This window comes from Delphinus delphis, chromosome 2, assembly GCF_949987515.2.
Source record: "Delphinus delphis chromosome 2, mDelDel1.2, whole genome shotgun sequence".
Classification (NCBI taxonomy): Eukaryota; Metazoa; Chordata; class Mammalia; order Artiodactyla; family Delphinidae; genus Delphinus; species Delphinus delphis.
In genome coordinates, this window is record NC_082684.1 from 105,480,078 (window position 1) to 105,500,241 (window position 20,164).

The following is a 20,164-nucleotide window of genomic DNA, read 5'->3' on the forward strand; positions in this document are numbered from 1 at the left end:
TTGCCATGGAGCCCGCGGAGGACTGGCTGGTGGAATCCTTGCGCTTGTAAATCGTGTGGGCTTGGGACGTGGAATCCGGGTCTGGAGCTGGCTTGGGGGCGGACGGGCGCGGCATGGAGCACGCAGGAAACTCGCGGCATGTGGGGCGGGACCTGTACGGAGGACTCCGCCTGGGCCTCGACTCCCGCAGCTGGGAAATGGCACCTTCCTGTGTGCGCAAATTGTGTGAAGTACTAGTAGGGGCAGTGCTTGTGGAGGATAATAATAACATAAGTGACTATTTATTTTGCGCCAGGCTCTGGGTTAAACCTTAAACAAAGATTATCTCGATTCCTCACGTCAACCTTGGGAAGTCTGAGTACTCTAGGAGTTCCATTTTACAGATGAGGACGAGACTCAGGGAAACTGTGACTGGCCTGCCCCCCGTCACACAGGGGATGAAATGTGTAACAAGGCTTGATCCCAGTTCTGCCTGATTCCAGAGCCTGGGCCCCCAACTGCCGAACCATGCTAACATCTCAGGTTCTTTAACAGCTGTAAAGTGCAATGCATCGTGTGATGTTGTGTCCCTATCATGCAGGTACCAGGATTTCCATGCATTCGACCTCTCGGGAGCCACTCGAGTCCTTGAATGGATTGGTGACAAAGGTGATGTGCCCTGCCTGGCCCTGAAGAACCACTCCTCAAGCTGGAACTCAGGAGCTCAGCCCAGAGGGACCCAACCCCTCTTCTGGGAGCTTGAGGGCCTCTTGGTCACTTGTAGCAATTTCATGCCCCGTCAGCATTATATTTCTCTTATGAAGAAAGATCTAGATATCTTCCATCCCTCAGTACAAGGCTGCATACCAATGGCAGAAGAGTTTGTCTTTGCTTTGGGAGATTTGGCAGAGTGTCTGGACCCAGCTGTGGTCCAGAATCTTTCTAGCACTTTGTCACAGCTTATTCTGCTTCTTTTTCCAGGAATCTTGGTTGCTGGCTATGAAAGCCTGAAAAAAAATGAGATTCTTCATCTGATATTACCTCTCAGACTTTCTGTAAAAGAAAACCAGGTAACTTGAAATATTTATGCTGAGTATATGTGTCTACTTCTACTCATTTATTAAATCTTTATGGAGCTCCTATTGTCTACTAAATATTGTCCTGGATACTAGAAAGAGAAAAACTGTAAGCCCTGGGCCTGCCCTTATAGTCTAATAAAGGGAGGCAAATGTGCACAGAGGTAGGTTGTACAGAAAATCCTGTGATTTACAGAGGGCTCCTAGAGCAAGAAGTCAATTATACTTTATCAAGAATAGATTTAGGGGGAATTCCCTGGTGGTCCAGTGGTTAAGATGTCACACTTCCACTGCAGGGGGCCCGGGTTCGATCCCTGGTCGGGGAACCAAGATCCCATAAGCCGTGCCACACGGCCGGAAAAAAAAAAAGTTTAGGGAGCAATTAGAGTATGAAGGGTGGTTGAAACCTTAGAATGGTTAAGATCACCTAGGATGAATGTGTAGTATATAAAGAATAAGAGGAGAAGATGGCTAAAGACAGAACATCAGGGAGAACACTTAAGAAATGGGTAGAAAGGGGCTTCCCTGGTGGTGCAGTGGTTGAGAGTCCGCCTGCCAATGCAGGGGACACAGGTTCGTGCACCGATCTGGGAAGATCCCACATGCCGCGGAGCGGCTGGGCCTGTGAGCCATGGCCGCTGAGCCTGCGTGTCCGGAGCCTGTGTTCCGCAACGGGAGAGGCCACAACAGGGAGAGGCCACAACAGTGAGAGGCCTGCGTACTGCAAAAAAAAAAAAAAAAAAAAACAGAAAAAAAAAAAGAAATGGATGGGTGGAGGAAGATGATGAAGCCACAAGGAATACTGAGAAAGAATAGTCTTTGAAGTAGGAGGAGTCTCAGAAAAGGCCAGTGATCCAGAAGCCAAGAGATAAGAATGTGTCACGAAGAGTTGATAGCTGCCTAATGTTACTATAAAATCACTCAGGCTCATTGGCTAAATCAGTCCTGCCTTTATTGCCCTTGGGTAAATTTCCTTCCTAATGTTCTTGATCTTCCTCATCCCTACCCCTCAAGCTGAGTCAGGAGCTCACCAAAATTGAGCCTTGATGAGAGACCTGATTTACCTCCTGCCTCACCCCTGGCTTTCCCTCTGTTCTCTTGTGGCCACCTCCTCTTCCCCTGCCTCTGGTTCCTCACGTGGAGATAGTAGAGTCTAGTGGCTAAGAGCATGGCCTTCGGTTAGACAGACTTGGGTTCAGATGTATAACGTAACCCCTGTGACCTTAGAAAAGTTGCTTAAGCTCCCTATGCCTTGGCTTTGTCATTTTAGAACAGGGATAATTATACTGCCCAGGTCATATAAACAGGGTGGCTGACACAGTGAGCACTGGATAATTGGCAGTTGTATTTTTTTAATTAATTATTTTATTTATTTTATTTATTTATTTGGCCGCATTGGGTCTGTGGTGCTGCACAGGCTTTCTCTAGTTGTGGTGAGCGGGGGCTACTCTTCGTTGCTGCTTGTGGGCTTCTCATTGCGGTGGCTTCTCTTGTTGCGGAGCACGGGCTCTAGAATGCGGGCTTCAGTAGTTGTGGCACGCAGGCTCAGTAGTTGTGGCTCGCAGGCTCTAGAGCACAGGCTCAGTAGTTGTGGTGCACAGGCTTAGTTGCTCCGCAGCATGTGCAATCTTCCCGGACCAGGGCTCGAACCCATGTCCCCTACATTGGCAGGCAGATTCTTAACCACTAGCAGGTGGATTCTTAACCACTGAACCACCAAGGACGTCCTGGCAGTTGTATTTTTATTGCTGGAAGAACCCACCTAACTTCCAGTGCGAGGTGTGGGGAGGAATGGGGCTGTGTTAGTTGGCTGATACATTCCACCTTTCTCTGTTAAGCCTCTGTGACTCCTCTAAGAAGGCTTGGAATATAACACTTGTGCTGTGGTGAAAGGTTAGAAGAAAGGTTTTGGATGTGCAGGAAAGAAAGGAAGCTATCTGTGTGAGCAGCTGAGACCAATATTTGCAAATAACAGCACCCTGAGGCCCTGCCCAGAGAAGCATCATTGCCACCTGAGCGGCTTCCATGGCTTCCTGCCAGGCTGGGATATGGCTCCTTACTTAGAACTTGTCTGAAACGTTCCTTTGGAGAGCGGTCCCCTATCTGACTGGCCACCCCTTTGTATTTTAGGGCTTATTCCCTGAAAGAGATTTCAAGGTACGCCATGGAGGATTTTCAGACAGGTCTGTCTTTGATCTGAAGTATGTGCCAGACACCAGGTATGGTCAGCTCTGTTACCCAGACCTTCCATTCAGGATGGAGTGGCTGGAACTTTAGGGGTATCCTGTATCTTTATCACCACCCCTCCCCATCCCACCTCAGCACAGGGGCACATGGGAGGGCATGTGCACACACAGATCTGGAATACAAAGAAACCAGTGCTCGGTGGCTTTACGGTCCCTCACAGACCTCTTGACTATGGTAACCCACAGATTGCTGGCGTTGCTCTAGGGAATAGATATAAAGTAGAAGGGATGCTCTTAGCTTCTCAGAGAGCTGGTGGTGGGTAGTTGGGGCTAATAGCTCAGTTGGCAGAGGCCAGAGCCTCTGGGTGAGGCTTCTGTGTTCAGGCTCCCTGCTGGGTCCTCTAGCACACTTCATGCCACGTGGAAGCCAGGGCTCAGTCCCACGACTCTCTGTGAGCTGTGGACCTGTCCCTAAAGGGGAACAAGCCTGCTCCTCCTCTGTTAAATGAGGGTGACTGATCTTGATGCCCCCTCCCTGCGTAAGCTCTCCTGATACAGGGAGTGTAGGAATCCCAAGCTGAGTGGGCTGGAGAGGGAGAGGCTGAGGGCTGTATGGGTGAGCTCCCCACTGTCTGGGCTGAGATTTCTTATCCATCCTGAATAGGTTGCTGGTGACCAGTGGCCTTCCCGGTTGTTACCTGCAGGTGTGGCAGGTTGCAGAGGACAGCGGTAAGTGACTTTGACTCGGCGGGATTGGGTTTGTAGGAAAGCCTGTTATTCTCACACCCCCAATCCCTAATCTGAGCCAGTTAAGAAACAGACTCAGAGCCAGTGGGAATTAAAATGCAGTATCTACTGGGACTTCCCTGGCTGTCCAGTGGTTAAGACTCTGTGCTTCCACTGCAGGGGGCACGGGTTCAGTCCCTGGTCGGGGAGCTAAGATCCCACATGCCACATGGTGTGGCCAAAAAAATTTTTTTTAAATGCAGTATCTACTTTAATGCAGCAAAGGTGAATTAGCAGCCACAGCAGTGCACACAAGCCCCAGGTGGAGCTTCCTATAGCTTGCTTCAGGAATTGAGTTTACCAGCCCAGCCAGAGGCAGAGCACCTGGTGAAGTTCGGGCCCCTCCCACCCCAGGCAGGGGCAGAGCAAAGGCAGCAGGGAGGTCACCTCTCACTGCAGGCATGCTGCTCTCAGGGAGGGAAAACAGTGAGTGAGCACAAGGCTGGGCTGACCAGTCTCCCACTCAGAGACATAGCTCTGCTGCCCAACAGGAACAGGAAAGTTGGGAAAGGCGCAGGAAGCGTTAGTCCTGTTCCTCTGGGAGTCGGGGGAGTTCCCTCATAGTATCCCCTCCAGCAGGAGGTTTGCGGTTCCCCTGTCAGGCAGGCACCGAAGCCTGCAGCCCTGATCCAGCCCCTGCCATCCCTCCTTGGGTTAGAGCATTGCTGACCAGCATGGAAGCGGGCCTCAGAGGCAAAGGCAGCCGCTCTTGGAACTGCCCCTTGGCTTGTGTGGTCCTCTGCCTCACTTGGATGCTTCCCAGAAACCGGTAGCAGCTGTTGGCTTCTCCCCAAGCTTCACTGCTGCAGGAATGTGGTTCTGGTCCTCATTTGGTTTTTGAGGTCACTGACCCTGTGGACTTTCCTTTGTTGTTTCTTCCTTGTCACTTGTCTTATGCTGTAGCTTCCAGGTGTGTGTATATACTTATTTGTAGTTATGATTGTTTATTTTTTCATAATTTTATTGAAAGTCACCCATTTTAAGTATACAGTTCAGTGATTTTTTTCTTTTTAGTAAATTTAACAAGTTGTGCAACTATAATCACTTTTAGGATATTTTCATGACCCCAGTAAGATCCATCATGCCAATTACGATTAACCCCCATGCGCACACCCTGCCCCAGGCGACCACTAATCTGCTTTCTGTCTCTATGATAGATTTGCCTTTTCTGGATATTTCATATCAATGGAATCATACAACATGTGGTCTCTTGTATCTGGCTTCGTTCACTGAGCATAGTACTTTTGAGGTCCACCCTGTCATACAATGTCATAACGTGTATCAGCAGTTTGTTCCTTTCTGTGGCTGAACAGTATTCCATTTATGGATGTATCACATTTGTCTATCTGTTCACCAGTTGATGGATCTGATTTTTGGTTATTAGGAATGATGCTGCTAAGAACATTCATGTACAAGTCTCTGTGGACCTATGTCTTCATATGTCTTGGATAGACATTAGGAATAAAATTGCTGGATCATGTGGTAAACTTATGTTTGATTTTTTTAAAATTTTTTTTTTGTTTGTTTGATTTTTTAAGAAACTCCCAAACTCTTTTCCAGAATGGCTTCATCATTTACATTCCCACCAGCAGTGTATGAGGGTTCCTGCTTCTCCGTGTCCTCACCAACATTTGTTATTATCTGTCTTTTTTTTTTTTTTTTTTTTGTGGTATGCGGGCCTCTCACTGTTGTGGCCTCTCCCGTTGCGGAGCACAGGCTCCAGACGCGCAGGCCCAGCAGCCATGGCTCACGGGCCCAGCCTCTCCGCGGCACGTGGGATCTTCCCGGACCGGGGCACGAACCCGTGTCCCCTGCATCGGCAGGCAGACTCCCAACCACTGCGCCACCAGGGAAGCCCTATCTGTCTTTTTTATTAAAGCAGTCCTAATGGATGTGAAATTGTATATCATGTGGCTTTCATTTGCAATTCCTTAATGACTAATAATGTTGAGCATCTTTTTATATGCTTATTAGCCATTCATGTATCTTTGGTAAAATGCCTATTCAAATCTTCCTAAGGGTGTTTTGTTGTTATTTTTTTCCCCCTTAGCAGGCTGAGATAACATGCTGTCACAGGGCCTTTGATATGCCAGTTTCACTGTACATTTTAATAGATACTTGTTCGGATTAATTAACAATCTATAAGATGTAACAGTAATATTGATGAGTGTATATTATATTCCAGTCACTGTACTAATCACCTTCCATGTGTGATCTCATTAAATTCTCATAAGTCTGAGAACAAACTCTTTCCCAGAGAGGCTAACTTGTTCAGAGTCACAAAGATGGTTGCAGAACCAAGACTTAAATGTAGTCTGACTTCAAAGTCTGCTTATAACTCTGCCTGGTGGTAACTATAGTTAGATAATAATAATTGATCTCAGTATAGTATGTAGGGGCTCTGAAAAAAAGGTCATAGGGTATTTACTGACTGGCAACATAGTCTGTGCCACCATTTTGCTTAGATCTGGTTCCTGGAAGTAAGATCTACTTATGAAAGGGCACATAATAATAATAATAATTATAACAGTAATATAATATAACAGTAATAATAATTATTATTATAATAATTATAATTATAATATATATAATTATAATATATATTATATAATATATAATGTATACTATATAATATATATTATATATAATATATAATATAATATTATAATTATTATTATTATTATTATTACTGTTATTTGTAGCAGTAGCTAACATTTCATCATTTAGTTGTTATTCATTGTGTGCTTCCGGTGTGTCAAGCATTGGGCAAGGTTCTGGGGATATAACAGCAAGCACTCACATAGATGTTCCTTGCTTTCTTGGTGCTTATATTTTATGAAATATTTTGCCCAGTTTTTGATTGGCTGTTTTGTCTTTATTGACTTGTGAGAGTTCTTTGTACATTCTAGATACATGTTATTTATCAGATATATGTTTTGCTAATATTTTCTCCCTGTCTTTTCATTTTCTTAATAGTGTCCTTTGAAGCATAAAAGTTTTATATTTTGATGAGGTCCGTTTTAATAATAAAACAGTGTTATATCTAAGAAATCTTTACTTAATCCATAGATTTTCCCCAGTGTTTTTCCCAAAAGTTTTATTGTTTTAGCTCCAACATTTAAGTCTGTGATCTCTTTAGAGTTAACTTTTGTGTATGGTAGGTATGAGGGAGGGGTCTAAGTTCATCTTTTTGCGTATGAATGTCTGGTTGTCCCAGCACCATTTGTCAAAAAGCCTGGCCTTTCTCCACTGACCTGCCTTGGTGCCTTTGGTGAAAATCAGTTGATTGTGAATGTAAGGATTTATTTCTGGACTCTCCGTTCGGTTCCAGTGATCTCTATGTCTATCCTTATGTCAGTAACTTATAGTTGTTTTTTATCTTTCCCTAAAAATAGGCTGCGTGGGGCAGCAATGGTTTAAAGATGAGGGGGGCGCCTTGGAGCTCTTTTGTCCTGACGGTGCCTGGGGTACCAGATGCCGTATAGAACCTGTAGCCCCAGGCCCAGGAGAGGTAGGCCCAAGGAGACTTGCTCTGACACTCATACGAGAGTAGGAAATCAGATAGTTACCTTCCCCTGGATATTAGTGCAGAATATTCCAGAATCTGGGGAAGGCTGGCCAGCTGTTTTCCTAGACGCCTAAAAATGTAGCATTATCTTGGTGAATTTTCCAAGGTCCAGGTTTGACCCACAGCTTTGGTATCTGATTCTGTCAGCACACCCAGAACAAATCTAATCTGTTATTAGGGGCAGACACGCTCACCAGACTCACAGGACTGCTGTATAAACCAGAACGCAGATTTATTAGTTTATAATGAAAAAATAAGTGTCCCTAAAAGTGGAATATTCCAGATCCTTATTCTTTTCCTATAGAAGACCTAACCTAGTCAAAGCCTGCATGGTAAACATAACCATAACAAGAGGAATCAGCTCCGAGGCTTCCAAATGGTGTTTTCATAAGCTCTCTTAGGCAGAGGGTATAGAACTTGTGAAGGCTTGGCTCTCCAGGCCCCTGGAGGGAGGGCCTGTGGCCTCTCCTCTCAGCTCTGGGGCTGAGGAGTCCACTGAGAAGGTCTTTAGGTGGAGACATACCTAACAGCCTCAGCTGAATGTCTCCCGCAGCCTCTACTTTGAAGTTAACTTCAGTCTGGAGTGGCTCTCTCTGCCGTGGACGGGCCCCAGCATTTTCTTTGCCGTTGTGGCAGAACAGCCCCCTCTCATGGGCACCACTTTTCCTTTAGACGTGGTAATACGTTAGCTCAGTACTGCAGGTGTGGAGCCATTCTGACTCCTTAAGGAGTGTGCCCACTGCAGCTCCGACCTGTTCTGTTGGTTTAATCTTCAGACAGCCTTCTTTCTTTTATTGCCCAGTTCTTGGAGGTGCCTCACTGCATCTTTTGCTTTGATTTTGTAGTAGTTTTTCTTTTCATTTGGCTAGTTGGTGTGGATTTCCTAAAGGGGGCATTTTAACACTGACAAGAGAGGGGATGAGGAGGAACCTGCATTGTTTTCCTGTTGTAACTACGGAGCACAACTCTCCAGTCAGGAGCTCTGAAGCCTTTGTTTTCTACGGCATCTTTGAAATAGGTCTTTGCAGGCTGTCCCTTGACCTCCTCCTTCCCCGCCGTCAGGGGACAAATCACACCTGAGAACCAGCCCTGGCTCAGAGCAGCAGGTCCTGGGGAATCTGTTCCAGGCTCCTAAGTCTTTGGAAAGGGAAAAGGGAGCCGCTTAAGTAGGGCCTGGGGGAGTGAGGCAAGCTGTGCTGGGCTGGTTTGAATCGCAGCTTCACTGGCACTCCCCGGAGACACACGGTCCTGAGGCTTAGCTGTTGTGTCTGCTCCGACCTCCGCGGCTCCTAGGGTAGAGCAGTTATGTTCAGCAAGTCTAGACATAGTGCACTGAGAGTCTGTGGTTTGGGGAGCAGGACCCAAGGGGCCTCTGCATCCTAGCCCAGCCTGGCCACACCTTCTGTGACTCCTTGTATGTGAACTGTCTCCAGGGAACTGACTGCCACGTGCTCGCTTGATAAGCCGCGTTAGTGTTCCTTCTCTCATCCATCCCTTCCTCATCCTCTTACCTATCCTCTAGAATTTAAAAATACATAGATCTCCATTTTCTTCAGAGAATGTGTAACCAAACAGTGAGCTCCCTCTTGGAGCAAGAAAATATAAAATGGAAAATATGCATCTCCCTTTAAGTAGTTTGTACAGCAAACTACTTGTTCTGAACTATGTTATAAATGGAGAATGCAGAGATGGGAACCTGTCTGCTGTCGAAGCAGACTGAGGTGAACAAAGCTAAAATTTGATTTAACCTGAGGGCAAGTATGTCTTTTTAACGTTCAGTGTAAAAAAGATGTGGACTTTCTTGCCCTGTTTATGTTTGAAGACAAAGACATCTGTGTTATAACCTTGACCTGTTAGGATTCGGCCAATTGCTTGAGGTCATGGGACATGTTTTTGAAGAAATAATATTACTTCATGAACTCCGTTCCTGTTATTTCCAGTTAAGGGGTAAATAACATCATCGGCGTGTGCTCTCCTTTTCTCTTCCTTTATTTGTTCTCTGCAAAACTATAAAAAGCCAGAACTGCTGGGGAGGTTTTGAGATGGCTGCTATGATTCATTATCTCCCATTTGCAAAACAGTTCATAAGACAAATTACAGAGAAACTACAGTGCTTCTGACAGTTACCAAAAAGTAAACACAATGCACAGTGATGATGTCTCCACATCCTCTCTCACCAGCCGTGAGGCCCTGTCTCCCCTGACCTTCTGGCAGGCCTTCACCATGGAATGTTTCAAACCTGCATTAACATTCTGGACTTCAGCCACTTCCATCTTCCCCCAGATGTCATTAAGGCTGTCAGCACCATTGATGTGCACGAGAAGGAGGGGCGTCTCTGGCCCAGGATGGCCATCTTCTCGTCGGCGGCGCCCGGAGTCCTCCATGGGGCCAGGCTCAGCAGTCTGAAGGTGGTGGATCTGGAATCACAGAAGACCACCTACAGCTCAGGTACCGCAGCCCCTTGCCGGCTCCTACCAGCCCCACCCAGCCACGCTGGAAACCGAATCCAACCCTGTGTGCCAGCTGCTGGGGAAACGAGATGAGTGAGAGGCAGGGCCAGGCCTCGGGGGCCCCTGTTCTGGGGCTGGGGAAGGCAGTCCCGGGACCGGCACCCAACCAGCCAGGCGGACCGTGTGAGATGAGAAGGCGGCAGGATGTGGTTCACTCGGCGGGGGGCTGGTGGGGAGCTGCCCAGAGGAAGGGGCTTGGACCAGCCAACGGCGCCAAACCACTGGACCCATTTGACTGCAGCCACTTTTCTCCTCTCGCCCCACCGTCCAGGTGTCAGTGACGACGAGTTGCTGAGTAGCCTGCAGGTCCTGGACGCAGACACCTTTGCCTTCTGCTGCACCTCGGGCCGCCTGGGGCTTGTCGACACCCGCCAGAAGTGGACCCCGTCAGAGAACCTCAGGCCCGGCTCTGGGTCCGCTGGAGGGAGGTGGTGTGCAGAAGCTGGGGGCCGGGGCCCTGGGCCCAGCATTGCCAGCCTTGGCTCGGACGGGCAGCTCTGTCTTCTTGACCCCCGGGATCTCTGCCAGCCGGTGAGCTTGGTCCAGTGCCCAGTGTCCATGCCTAGCCCTGACCCAGAGCTGCTGCGAGTGACTTGGGCTCCAGGCCTGGACAACTGCTTGGCCATTTCAGGTACGCTGAGAGGATTTTGTGTCTGTCACTTGATCTCTCTCTTCCGGGGACTCTTGGGTGCTCAGGAAGGAGCCTGTAGTCCTGTAGTAAATCTGGCCCCAGAAGTTAAGGTTGCTCACAGAAAAGCTCCATATTAGCTCTCCAGGTTCTTTAGTGGTGGCCCTTCCACATCCTGGCTACCAGACTTCCCCACGCTGGTAGCAGGCCTTTCCTGTCGCAGCAGGAATTCAGTTCTGAGGTTGGTGGAGAGGCTGCGGATGGTAAGACACTAGGACAGCCACGGGCTGCACCAGGGAGAGGCGATAGGGTCTCAGCGGTGCCGCTCAGTCTACTCGCTTTTAGAACTACAGCAAGCTAGCTAGGTCAGCAGGCTCCTGGGTCTGGCCCGGCAGTATCTAGTTGAATGAGGGTGTGTAATGAGGTATCTGAAAGCCGATGGAAGGATCTTCTGACGGGGGGAGAGGTTGAAAGAATAGTTGAGAGAGCAGGAGAGGGTCATTGGTCACGGCAGGATCCAGAAAGAGCAGAAGAGCAGAACCAGGCTTGGGTAGTTCTCTCTAACGGCTTCTCTTTCCCCCATCAAGTAGGAGACAAGGCCCTCTGCTGAGAGGGACTCACATGTGGAGGGATTAGAATTGGGGGCAAGTGGAAGAGGTTTGAAAAGTCTCTAAAGCCTCCGTTTCTTGGGGAAAATAATAGTACCTACTTCATACAGTTGTGAGGGTTAAAAGAGAGAGTGCAAGATTAGCCTTGGGCCTGGCACGTGATAGATGGACAACAGATGCTTATTGTTATAGCTCCTTGGAGTCATCAGCTGCTGACATTGACGGCAGATGTTACGTGCCCTTCAGTTGGCCTTTAATTTTATTTATTTATTTTTGTGGCTGCACTGCTCAGCTTGTGGGATCTTAGTTCCCCGACCGGGGATAGAACCCGTGCCCTCAGCAGTGAAAGCGCAGAGTCCAAACCACTGGACCGCCAAGGAATTCCCTCAGTTGGCCTTTAAGTATCTTGTGGCTATTTGATTCATCATCCTCTAGCCTGTTTTGGTTCCGTAGAGCATTCAGAGATTCAGCGTCAATGCTCGCTTTTCTTGTTCTTCCTCAGGTTTTGATGGGACGGTCCAGGTCTATGACGTCACGTCTTGGGGTGGAATGGGGCGCCAAGTAGAACCTCTCTTCACTCACAAAGGTCACATCTTCCTAGACGGCAATGGGATGGACACTGCTCCACTGGTCACCACCCACACCTGGCACCCCTGCAAACCGAGGACTTTGTTGTCTGCAGCAAGTGATGCCTCTCTGCACGTATGGGACTGGGTGGACCTCCATGCTGCCCGCTGACTCCAGCATCTTTCCGCCCAGGCCCTAGGAAGCTGCTGTGTAGCAAGGATATTGATTCAAGATTCAAGTGACCACAGAGCCCTGTTACCAGCTGAGTGGCTGTGGGCAAGTTAACCAGCCCCTCAGTCCCAGTTTCTTTATTTGTAGAATGAGACTGGTAATAACTACCTGGTAGGACTGTTGGGAAAGTTAGAAGTAACATATTTAAAACTAACTGGTAAGGGGACTTCCCTGGTGGCACAGTGGTTAAGACTCCGCGCTCCCAATGCAGGGGGCCCAGGTTCAATCCCTGGTCAGGGAACTAGATTCCACATGCATGCTGCAACTAAGAGTTCGCATGCCACAACTAAGGAGCCTGCCTGCCGCAACTAAGGAGCCCATGTGCTGCAACTAAGGCTCCTGCGAGCCACAACTAAGGAGCCCACCTGCTGCAACTAAGACCCAGCACAACCAAATAAATAATAAAAAATAATAATAATAACTGGTAGGATTCATGGCACAATAAAGATTTCGTAGCTACTCTTAGATCTGGGAGCCCCATTTCCCCCAAGTGTAAAATGGCAGCGTTTTACCCCTGTCTGCATTCACAACATCATGGAATCTGAAGAGCCAACGAATGTAAACAGGTTCTGTGAACTTTTCTACAGAAGTGAAAATGTATAGTGACAGATAATCATGAAAAAAGTCAACCCCAGTAGCAATTAAGGAAATAGCAATTAAAATAAGGTTATGCCATTTTTATCTACTAAATTGCCAAATTTTAAAACATTTTTGCCTTGAACAGCTGTTAGAGGTTACATGGTACACAATTCAGAAGGTACAGAGGAGCATCTTAGTTCTTTGGGGGCAGCTGTTTTTAAAGGTGGTAACAGCCAGGGTGGGGAGCTAGGCATTCTCATCAGTACCACCTGCAGCTGGCATTCAGGCAGAGACTGGCCACCCTCCTCTTGGGCGGTTCTCACTGGAACACGGCCTTCACCAGGGTGATGCTTTCCAACCCCTGCCCCCCAGGGGAGTAGGCCCAAAGGACATTTCTTTTTGGTGGCCCGTAGCAAATATGAAAGTGTACCTGCATGTGATTCCTCAATTTCAGCAATTTTCCAGCAATTCCAGCAATTTTCCTGTTGAAATTATGTGATTACTAGTCAGTTTGGGCTCTGATTTTTTTTTAAAGTAGCTTTATTGAGACATAATTCACATACCATACAATTCAACCATTTAAAATGTACAATTTAATGGGTTTTGGTATACTACTTTATTAGTTTTTAAAGATTATGGTAAAATATATCTAACAATTTGCCATTTTCCCCATTTTTAAGTGTACAACTCAGTGGCATTAATTACATTCACAATGTTGCATGACCAGCACCACTATTTGTTTCCAAAACTTTTCATCACCCCAAACAAACTGACTATTGTGGGCTCTGGTTTTTTGGCTCTCAGCTGGGCTCCTATAACAAAATGCCACAGACTGGGGTCTAAAACAACAGAGATTTCCTTCTCACAGTTCTGGAGGCTGGGAAGTCCAATATCAAGGTGCGGGCTAGGTGGGTTTCATCCTGAGGCCTCTTCTCTTAGCTTGTAGGTGGCCACCATCTTGCTGTGTGCTCACATGACCTCTTCTCTGTGCTCCTGCAGAGAAAGCCCTGGTCTCTTCTTATGACACCAGTCCTTTCAGATTAGAGCCTCACCCTTATGACATCACTTAACCTTAATTACCTCTTAAAAGCTCTATCTCCAAATACAGTTACATTGGGGGTTATGGGGGTGGGAGGGGGTATAATTTGACCCATAGCATTTAGGAATTATTTTGAAGTAAGAAAAACCTAATAATTTTTCCAATGAAATGATTTTTTTAATTAATTTAACAAATGTAATGAATGAGCATTACATTTTTTTTTTTTTTTTTTTTTTCTGTATGCGGGCCTCTCACTGTTGTGGCCTCTCCCATTGCGGAGCACAGGCTCCGGACGCACAGGCTCAGCAGCCATGGCTCACGGGCCCAGCCGCTCCGCGGCATGTGGGATCTTCCCGGACTGGGGCACGAACCCGTGTTTCCTGCATCGGCAGGCGGACTCTCAACCACTGCGCCACCAGGGAAGCCCGAGCATTACATTTTGGAGAGATGTAATTAAACAATTTCAGACTCAAGATGTGATCCTTCTTACCATCGTCTGGAGTCTTCTTTCTAATCCTTTTCTTCCCCTCCATTGCCCCATGAGAACTGATTCTATAGATTCATTTCCAGAAAAAGGTAATTTCTTCTTTGCTGTGCGCCATTTCGGCTTAAGCTTAACAGGAACGCTCTGCTTTCAGATAGAAGAGGAAACCTATATGACAAATCAGGGATTTTTTTTTTTTCAAGAGAGTTGGATTACCAGCATAGCACTGGCTAAACTATATTATTTCACCAAGTAAAAGAGATGAATAATTTAGAAAATAGTAGAATTGATACATGAATTGAAAAGCTGCTTTTCTAGGGACTTCGCTGGTGGCGCAGTGGTTAAGAATCCGCCTGCCGATGCAGGGAATGCCCTAGTCCGGGAAGATCCCACATTGAAGCAACTAAGCCCATGAGCCACAACTACTGAAGCCCACGTTCTAGAGCTGGTGCTCTGCAACAAGAGAAGCCACCGCAATGAGAAGCCCACAAGCAGCAACGAAGAGTAGCCCCCGCTCACCACAACTAGAGAAAGCCCATGGGCAGCAACGAAGACCCAACGCAGCCAAATTAAAAAAAAAAAAAAAAAAAAAACTTTAAAAGAAGAAAAGCTACTTTTCTGAAAAATACTGATACATCAGTCAGTCATGGTCCAGCCAGGAAGACTGAATCCACACCAGATAATTCAGTGGAGGGAATTTCATTATGTGGAATCTGAAAGAGGATGCAAGGGAAGGTGAGGCCCTAAAGGAGGTGGTGGGTGTGTTGCCCAGAGCCCAGGAATGGGGCCTCCCAGTGGGAACTGAGCACAGTGATCTTGCCGGGCTGTGGCTGGGGCCGTGGCAGGATCTGAGACTGCAAACAGCTAGACTACAGGAAGTACAGAGAACGAAGTCCCCAGGCTTCTCTCCTTCCACCCTCCAACATCCTGCCTGTACCATGGACCAAACCTGGCAGGAGCTTGTCAGCAAGGGAGCCTGGGAAATGCAGCAAGCAGGGTACGGGGCCAGGATGGATCTGAGGACAAACAGGCAAATGACTGGCACCACAGCCAAACCTCCTCAAGCAAGAAAAAGGAATAAAATGAATAAAGAAAATAGAACAAGGATATCACAACAGATCTAGAGAACAAGAATTATAAGAGAATATAGTGTGCACAATATTAATTTGAAAATCTCAAACAGTTAATTTTCTTGAAAATATACATTGATTTTTATAAATTTCTTTTTTTAGTAGAGAATCTGAATTATCCAATAAGAAAGAAAAAACTACTCAAGGAATAACACCAAAAAGAATATGGGGAGGGGGGACAATTTTGTAAATAATTTTTTTTCAAACTTTTAAAGAACAGAAAATTCCCATGCTATAGAGACTATTTCACATAAAAAAATCTAAAAACTCATTTTATGAAGGTACTGTAATCCTAATAACAAAACTTGGCCAAGAAACTGTGCTCAAACACAACACCACACTCTCTTAAGCTCAGGTTTTCACACTAGACAGTGGCCTCAACACTATACTCCACAACGGTCCTTTTATAACCAATATTTTTTTTTTCAATGGGGAGAAATGTACTCATTTTAATGGAATTCCAAAAGATAGTATAATTTTAAATAGAATAGCCTAACAGGCATAGGTTATTAGAAACAGACACAAGCTACAAAAAGACTAAAAAGAAAGGATACACAAATAGCTTTTAATGTATTGGAAATAAATGGCTTCATTCTGGATTTTTTTTTATTATTACAAACCAGGAACATTTTTATTGTTTATTCCCCGTAGACAAACTATATTAAGATTTTGGTGAAAACACTTTTTTTTTAAACATCTTTATTGGAGTATAATTGCTTTACAATGGTGTGTTTCTGTTTTATTCACAAAATGAATCAGCTATACATATATATATATATATATATCCCCATATCTCTTCCCTCTTGCATCTCCCTCCCTCCGACCCTCCCTATCCCACCCTAGGTGGTCACAAAGCACCGAGCTCTGCTATGTGGCTGCTTCCCACTAGCTATCGGTTTTACATTTGGTAGTGTATATATGTCCATGCCACTCTCTCACTCTCTCACTTCGTCCCAGATTACCCTTCCCCGTCCCCGTGTCCTCAAGTCCATTCTCTAGTACGTCTGCGTCTTTAATCCTGTCCTGCCCCTAGGTTCTTCATGACCCCCTTTTTTTTTAGATTCCATAAATATGTGTTAGCATATGGTATTTGTTTTTCTCTTTCTGACTTACTTCAATCTGTATGACAGATTCTAGGTCCATCCACCTCACTACAAATAACTCAATTTCGTTTCTTTTTATGACTGAGTTATAGTCCATTGTATATATGTGCCACATCTTCTTTATCCATTCATCCTGTCGATGGACACTTAGATTGCTTCCATGTCCTGGCTATTGTAAATAGAGCTGCAGTGAACATTGTGGTACATGACTCTTTTTGAATTATGGTTTTCTCAGGGTATATGCCCAGTAGTGGGATTGCTGGGTCGTATGGTATATAACCAGTATTTTAAACACCCCTTTACTATCCTGAAATAAAAGTTTACAGGGAATATTGATTGTTTACAAACCTAATATCAAAATCACTATAAGGGAATAAAATACAAAAGATTCTGTGTTTCAGTGTAAATGCTCATTCTTTCACATAATGAGGTAATCAGATGCTTGCATGTATGTAGTAAAATCATCAAGAGCAGGACAGCCATGATTATACAGCCAGACTGGTGTGCTGCATTTGTGACTAACACCCAAGTGTCAAGAAGATGATTTTTCTGAATTGGTGAACAACTCTTTGGAAAGTTCTAAACAAAAGAAAGTACTGTTTTCTCCAGTTTTACGCAGTAGTTGAGTTTTTGGGAAATTCAGGTGTATTAAAGCTGTGCAAAACTTTCCTTGTGTATTTGTAAAAAGTTAGGTTCAGAAAAATGGTACAGATGAACTGGTTTGCAGGGCAGAAATTGAGACATAGATGTAGAGAACAAACGTATGGACACCAAGCGGAGAAAGCGGCAGGGGGTGGGGGTGGTGTGACAAATTGGGCAATTGGGATTGACATGTATACACTGATGTGTATAAAATTGATGACTAATAAGAACCTGCTGTATAAAAATAAAATAAAATTTTTAAAAAGAGAGAGAAAAAAAGTTAGGTTCTAGGCACACATAATTGTAAAAAGGTTTTCCCCTACATCAGTGGTTCTCAAACTGTAATATGCATAAGAATCACCTAGGGGACTGGTTAAAACACAAACTGCTGGGCTCCGTTCCCAGAGTTTCTGATCAGTAGGAATGTTACTCAGGGTGTTGTGAGAGAAGCAGACCAATAGGAGTTATTACACACACACATACACACACACACACACACACACACACACACACACACACACAGTACCTGTGGGAGCTGGGCCCACAGTCTCTGTAAGGCTGCTGTCTTCCTGTCCATCTGCTGCTGGAGCTTGGGGCCCACAGGGCAGGCAGGAAGGGGATGGTAAGGACCAGCTGGAACCTGTCAACTCTCGCTGTCTCCAGTCTTGATGCAGGTCACCTGCACGATTCATCACTGAGCTAAACACGCCCCCGGCCTAGGGGTGGGAGAAGCTTAAGGAAGGTCACGGGAAGGTGGAGCAGCTGCAGGTAGATAATCCACACTGACCGGTGAGTCACAGCCGCACCTGCGCCAACGCCCGAGCGTAAAACCAGAGCGGCTGCGGCTTCCCTTCCACCCACCACGTCTCACTCAGAAACGTCTCTCGTGGTCCACTCTACCCGGAAACACACAGGGGAGTGAATTCTGGAGCATGTGGTTCCGCCCAACCAAGTCACCACATTAAAAAGCCACCTCAAGTTTGAGGGTGGGGCTGGAGAATTTGCACTTCAGATAAGCTCCCGGGTGATACGCACGCTGCAAGTCTGTGGACCAGGCTGAGGATCACCGCCCTCCAAGAATGCCCGGCAGGACTCTAGTGCAGGACTGCCTCAACAATCGCATTGCATCTACGTGGCCCCCGTCACCGCACACCGGATGTGCCCCCAATTTTTATGACAAGCACAAATCCCCACCTCCAACTGCCAAAATGCTTCTTTGAGAACGGACATATTCCACAGGGAGGAACTCCTGGGGTTCTCTCAGCAATTCTAGGAAGATGCCCCAGAGAACCCCTTAAGGGACCGAAAGAAAATAAGCGATTCACGTTGACATCAGCACAGGATCCACTCTGGCAGCGGGACAGAAGACTCAGCAGCATGGACGGCAGAGAAAGTTTAGGAACTGTTTTGGCCTCACAAAAGCTCAAGGATACAAGAAAGACCAAGCAGCTATTTAGAGAGGATGAAAGAGGAGCAAGCAAGAAACCCTGCAAATAGCAACGTAAAGAAGGTGAGTAATTCGATTTGGGGCAGCTCTTGCATATGTGTGCTCAGAAGGATGTGTTCCAGAACAGAATGTGTCAAGGTGAGAAGGGTGTCACCAGGCCAGAGGAGGAGGCATGTTGAGGCGTGTCCAGGGGAGCAAGGGATACTTTTAAAGGCTGTGTCTTTAGGGCCTCAGCCCAGGCCCTTCTCTGGAACTGCCTCCCACTCTTCCAGGTCCTCTGAAAGTGTGAGTCAGCCACCCCCGCCCGGCCACAGCGGCTAGGCCCAGGGAGGGACGTGTGACCCAGGGACCCAAATCCTTTCACTAGGATGAGCCAATCTGAACTTCTCTCAGAGAATTTGAACAACATAACACAGAACTCCAGTCCACCAGGGAGAATGGAGTCAGGGCCAGGGTCGGCTCCGCGTGGGTGGGGCTGGGTTTCTGGGGAGCAGGAACAAGGGTCTGTGGAAGAGGCCATGCCTCAGAGACTGAGACACCTGTGGAGAAAAGCAGAGGTGAGAAAGAAACTGGCAGGCTGAGACAGAGCACAGCACAGGTTGAATGAATGAAGGAAACATGATCGCCCCTCCCACACATGATCTCCATGATTGGTTATTGTGAACGAGTCGAGTCACTGGAGGTTAGGGAGGGAAGCAGGTGTTCCCACAGCCGTGGGAGAAGGAGGTGATGCTATAGGTTCTGATTCTCTCAACTAGCATTTACTGAGTATTGCTGTGCGCCGAGTACCATGCTGGATGCTGGGATAGGAGATACAGAGATATAGAAATATAGCCCCACTGGTGGGGGATTTGGGGGGAACACCCATAGAGGGAAGGGGTCGTGTGTTGTAGGAGCACAGAGGGCTGAGTATCCGCCTCCGCTTGGCTAGAGACCAGGTGTGATCAGGAAAGGTGATATTTGGGTTGCATCTTTCCTTCAGGCCAAGGAGAGGGTAGGGCGTTCCAGGCAGAGGAAACAGCAAAGGAAAGTACAAGTGGAAAAAGGCATAGCCCCAGGAAGTTGGAACTGCAGCTGAGAAAATGGGCCGTAGCTGGTCAGCATTGGCCCTGCGTGCTGTGCCCAGGCGCTGAGCTGGGAGTCCCTCAAGGATTCGGCGTAAGAGGGCGGCTGGCCGCGGCCATGGCCTGGAAGAGGGGGTGGAGACCTCCTCCAGGCAGGAAGAGCGAGGGCACGTGATACAGCGCTCACACCTGCGGCAGCCTGCCTGTATGGCTCATCTGCTTTTCTGGATTCATTTCAGTGTAGCCAGCCAATGAGTGGTTTAGATCTTCTCTGCCCAGTGCCACCCTTAGACTTGGGCAAAATGGATGCCGTGAACTAAGCCAGACCCAAAAGGACAAATATATGATCCCACTTACATGGGGAACCTAAAATAGGCCAGTTCATAGAGATAGAAAACAGAATGGTGGTTGCCAGGGGCTGGGGGAGGCGGGCATGGGGAGTTCCTGTTTAATGGGTACAGAGTTTCAGTTTGGGATGATAAAAAAGTTCTGGAGTTGGATAATAGTGATAGTTGCACAAAAGTGCAACTGTACTTA

At 46.8% G+C, this 20,164-nt stretch overlaps 1 protein-coding gene across 2 annotated transcripts; it reads left to right on the plus strand.

Moving 5' to 3' along the window:
• WDR73 (WD repeat domain 73) lies at positions 1 to 13,820 on the plus strand. 2 transcript variants are annotated; one of them, XM_060005371.1, is made up of 8 exons: positions 1 to 46; positions 581 to 648; positions 961 to 1,049; positions 3,186 to 3,274; positions 3,906 to 3,970; positions 9,879 to 10,043; positions 10,377 to 10,736; positions 11,844 to 13,820. In XM_060005371.1, exons 1-8 carry the CDS (start codon positions 6 to 8, stop codon positions 12,077 to 12,079), a joined length of 1,113 nt encoding a protein of 370 aa, XP_059861354.1. In that variant the 5' UTR covers positions 1 to 5; the 3' UTR covers positions 12,080 to 13,820. The 2 variants fall into 2 exon arrangements, with proteins under 2 accessions (XP_059861354.1, XP_059861353.1); XM_060005370.1 differs by lacking the exon at positions 1 to 46 and adding an exon at positions 67 to 212.
• Positions 13,821 to 20,164: the final 6,344 nt, after the last annotated feature.

What these genes read in the sequence shown, in the direction of transcription:
- WDR73 (XM_060005370.1), top strand. Translation starts at nt 139, where the DNA reads ATGTGGGGCGGGACCTGTACGGAGGACTCCGCCTGGGCCTCGACTCCC. An exon ending in GGGAAATGGCACCTTCCTGT is followed by an intron (nt 213 to 580) that starts GTGCGCAAATTG and finishes CCTATCATGCAG; the next exon opens with GTACCAGGATTTCCATGCAT. An exon ending in GAAGACCACCTACAGCTCAG is followed by an intron (nt 10,044 to 10,376) that starts GTACCGCAGCCC and finishes CCCACCGTCCAG; the next exon opens with GTGTCAGTGACGACGAGTTG.